Source organism: Musca domestica, unplaced genomic scaffold (genome assembly GCF_030504385.1).
Source record: "Musca domestica strain aabys unplaced genomic scaffold, Musca_domestica.polishedcontigs.V.1.1 10, whole genome shotgun sequence".
NCBI classification, from domain to species: domain Eukaryota; kingdom Metazoa; phylum Arthropoda; class Insecta; order Diptera; family Muscidae; genus Musca; species Musca domestica.
In genome coordinates this window covers 6,678,007-6,682,689 of record NW_026712115.1, presented here as the reverse complement: position 1 = coordinate 6,682,689, position 4,683 = coordinate 6,678,007, and the positions used below count along the sequence as shown (strand labels likewise).

General features: G+C 34.5%; 1 protein-coding gene across 1 annotated transcript; it reads right to left on the bottom strand.

The window, feature by feature from the left end:
- Window positions 1–672: 672 nt before the first annotated feature.
- LOC101894450 (endocuticle structural glycoprotein SgAbd-4) lies at window positions 673–4,370 on the bottom strand. Its single transcript, XM_005188808.4, has 2 exons — window positions 4,039–4,370; window positions 673–1,169 (listed from the first exon to the last, which is right to left on the bottom strand). Exons 1-2 carry the CDS (start codon window positions 4,200–4,202, stop codon window positions 932–934), a joined length of 402 nt encoding a protein of 133 aa, XP_005188865.1. The 5' UTR covers window positions 4,203–4,370; the 3' UTR covers window positions 673–931.
- Between the last annotated feature and the right edge of the window lie 313 nt (window positions 4,371–4,683).

Genomic DNA, 4,683 nt, shown 5'->3' with positions numbered 1-4,683 from the left:
AAGTACATTTACACTACCTAATAATGGATTATTTGGATTATATTATTTACAGGAACTTTGACCCCGCTAATTGTGATTTATCTCCTATTGCAAACTTTAAAAACGCCAATACACGTGCCGTTGATGTTTACCTCCTCTTTCAAAGTAGGCGAGAAATAGTTCAAAATGTGTAGCATATTCGCTGCTTAATTCAATTGTATCTCTCAAAACTCCCATTCAGCCGGCACAGACTATAATTAACTCCGGAATCAAGTGTACTCATGAATATGACACTTCCACCAATGACACTGAAAAGTCAGACAATGGTACTACCATTGACGCCTGTCTGTCACCAGCCTAACCAAGTGATAAGTAATGCTTGAGTTAAAAGACAACAACAGAAGACCCACATAAATGTTGTTGGAATCACAATGAGCAGCAACAACTGCCACTACCACCTGAGATAGGTGTTGAATGCTGTGACCACAAACACGCATGCGTGCAAATGATGGTGACGGCGCAAATGGTGATGCATCATTGTCAGGCTCAGCCTCGCTAATAGCGGATCATGTTTGGCTAATGACCTTAAAGATGAGATTATTATCGGACTAGCCATGGTTTTGGGATGCTTTACAGATCTTGTTTTGAAGATTAAGCTGTGCGTGAATTGAAATGATTTGTTGTTATTGTCGGTTTCGTTTTTGTTGTTTTTCTTCTTAAATCATATTTATTTCATATTTATTTTATCGAGTACATGACACTTAGAAGAGATATATTTATGTATGTATACAAAATAGAAAACTTTTTAATTGACGTTTTTCGATAGTATTCAATTACTTTTTTTTACAAAAAAACTTAAACTAGATCTTAAGATTTAACTAAACTAATTGTTATGACTTCTTGATGTTTGATATCTTTTCGTTTTTTCTTTTTTTGTTTTGCTAAGTTTCTTCTATTGTGGAGGAACTGGCAAATGATCACCCTGTGGCTGGAATCCATTTTCATCGGCCACATAGCGGAGTGTAATGACATTGCCCTCGGGATCCAAATAACTGTAGGAACCGCTTTGCACCAAAATCATCTCTTCGTGTTCTTCGATAACTTGACCATCTTCGGTTTCCTGGCGGGGCACAAGGATTTTCTTCATGTAACCGATATTTTCGACTTTGATGCCATTGGAGGTTTCGTAGCTGTAATGAGAATAGTAATGAAATTAGGAAATTATATTTATATCTATTAAATATGTATTAATTTCAATTTGAATCAATTATTAAAAAAACAAGATAATTACAATCTCTTGCAAGATACAACTTTTTGCACTTGTCGGTTGGACATGGCATATGATAACCTACAGCACCACAATCAGTTGTAGCCGTAACAAATATGCATTTATATTGGGAAATTGTGTGAAGTAAGTCATATTAACTATGACTATTGTTGTTTCAGTTTCTCAGAGGAAATTTCAAATATTGGACCTCTATTTTGTGTAGACCCCACATAGTGGTACCTCGAGATTTTTGGTATTTTCAATGCAATATCCAAACTAAATGGCTATATTTGGGCTCAGTTTAGTTTGGAAAAAAATTTTAATCAGGAAAAAATATAAATATTGATTCTAGTTTCGACATGACCCTATTTTGTGGAACCGGGCGATTTTGTGTGCGGTTAAAGGTCCTAGCCGGTATCTCCAGCGGAAGGGGTAGTTATTCGATATTTGTAACTTTTTATAGAAATTAGAATTTCAAAATACGAGAAATTGATTTCTTAGATATGAACCTTTCCTTTATGTCTATAATTAAACCATGAATCGTCTTACGAATAAATAACATTTGGAAATCATTGGATTTTATTTTCAAAATGCGTGCGCTTCTTCCATGTCATTGGGTTCAGAGACGAACTTCATTTTTGGGGTACGTGAATAAGCAGAATAACAGATTTTGTCAGAAGCATCTCAAAAGCTACCAATAGATTCAGAACAAGTATAAAAAGCAGATAAGTTCGGCAGGGCTGAACTTTTAATACCCTCCAGCATTTCGAATTAACTTTACGAATTTCAAAAACAGAATTCGAAAACTACCACTCAAATGAAAACCGTCATATGGTTGCTATAAGAAGATGCACATACGATTTTTTTGCCATAATACCGAATACCGAGAGGTACTGTTACATGGGGGCTATACGAAGACGTGAACCTGCATACAAAAATTTTTTTCATAGGCCGTAGTAAGCATTACGAACTTTAAAATCAATTACGAACTTCGCTAAAATGAAGAAAATACCGAATATCGGGAGGTATCATTATATGGGGGCTATACGAAGATCTGGACCTGCATACAATATTTTTTGTCATTGGTTGTAGTACTCATTAGGATCTTCGAGTACGAAATTTTAAACGATTCCGGTGAATAATGTTGCTGAAATCATGAAAAACCCGAATATCTGATTGTAGTACCCTTAACGAACTTCAAATGCGAAATTTTAAATAATTCCGGTTAATAATATCGCTATAACCATGATTTTCATATTCAGATAAGATCTCTGGTCAAGAGAGAGATTTAGATATACCAAGTTTGAAATGAATCGCTTGAAAAAAGTAAAAAAGCGGTAAAGCTGTATCTTTGAATACCCTCCACCATTTGGAACGATTTTGGCAATAAAAAAAAAAAAAAATAAAATCCGTATTCAAATGTGCAACTTGAATAAAAAAATTCGGCGAATAATGTTTCTAAAATCATCCAAATTTCAAATATGGGGAGTTACCGTTATATTGGGGCTATACGAAGACGTGGACCTGTACAGATAATTTCCTGTCATAAGCTGTAGTACCCATTACGAATTTTAAATACCAAATTGGAAACATTTCCGGTGAATAATGTCGCTTAAATCACCAAAATACCGAAAATAGGGAGGTACCATTATATGGGGGCTATACCAAAACGTGGACCTACATCACCTATTCTCAATACCAAAAGTCCTGCATACTTCGTAGTGATTTCGCTCGTAGTGATTTCCACAGACGGATAGACGGACAGACGGACTAAATCGACATAGAATTTTATGCTGATTAAGAATATATATACTCTGTGGGGTCCAAGATTTATATTTCGAGGTGTTACAAACGGAATGACAAACCTATTATACCCTCCATACTATGGTGGAGGTCATAAAAATTAAAATAGTGACCTTTTGAGTGGAGGTATCAGAAGGGTTGGACTGATGTATTCTATTTTCACATCAGATCTTGAGTTAGTATAAATATTGGAATTTTGTGAAGTTTAGAAGGAATCAGATACTTATTTCGCATTTTATGAGGGATATAATTATTCGAAGTTTTGACCCGTTGTGGGACAGGTACCAGAAGGTGTAGACCGATATATCCCATCTTTACACCAGATCTTTTGTAAATAAAAATACTTAGATGTGTGAAATTTGAATAAAATCAGTGCTTATTTACCTTTTCATAAGTTATATAGATATTCGAAAATTTGATCTGTTGTGTGTGTGGGAGGAAGAAGAAGGAGTGCTCCGACATATTTCATCTTCGCAACTGATCTTGTGTTTTGGAAGGAATGCTTATTTCCTATTTTATTAAAAATTGAAAAATTTTATAAAAGAAATATTTTTCATATTTTCATAGAAGAAGAATCCAACCCATGGAATAATTAAACTTACATTGGAAAAAAATTAATTACTTTTGAAAAATGTCGGCTGTACAAAACTATAACTATTTTTAAACATTTTAATTGAAATTTAGAAATTTCATTGCAAATTCAGAAAATGTCTCATTAAATTAAAAAAGTCCATTATATATTAGAACAAGCCATTTGGAATTCAGAAATTTATTTTGATTTAAATTCTATTTAAAATTCAGAAAAATTCAATTGAAATTCGGAAGATTCCAGTTATTATACAGAAATTTTCTAAATATACTATACTTTTTCTTTGGTTTCAAAATTTGCAATTTATGTTCGCTTTACATGTATTCACATTATCTATCGTTCACCACACAAATCCTTTTTTAATTTGGTCCTTCGACCCACTGATCAGTGCAATACATACCTGCTGTTGAAGCTGCCATCTGGATTATTTACATCGACTTGTTTGATAATGGTGGCTGGAGTTGTGGAGGTGGTTACGGCTTCGGCCTGTTGTTCTTGGGCGGGACGGGCCAAGACAATGGCAAACAATAGAGCGGAAACAACAACGGCGGTGAACTTGTACATTTTTAATTAATTTTTATTTATTTATCTAATATTTTGCACTTTATCAAAAATGTTAAATAAATTTAATCCTTTATTGGTTTCAAAAATCACTTGATGTGGGTCTTGGGGTTAATCCTTGTGTTCTCGTTATTTGCACTTAAAATGCGAGTTGACAATGTGTAACTGATGATGTTCTGTTGGCGGACGGCATGTTTTATACTAAACGCACTGAGCGGAAGCCCAAAAACAAAAAAACACAGAGTAACTGAGACCTACAGCGTATGAAGAATCACAAATTGTTGCCACAACAAAAAAGTATACGAAAGCCCCTCAAACCAACAACAACAACGGCTCGCATGAAGTAGAAGAAAGAGTAAAGATTTGTGCTTATGATTCGCTCAAATAGAAGGTAGACAGCCAGACAGACAATCGGTACCTTAATGTGTACACAACACATGTACAATGTACCGATGAAACGTACTCACTTCACACTGGCTCTATC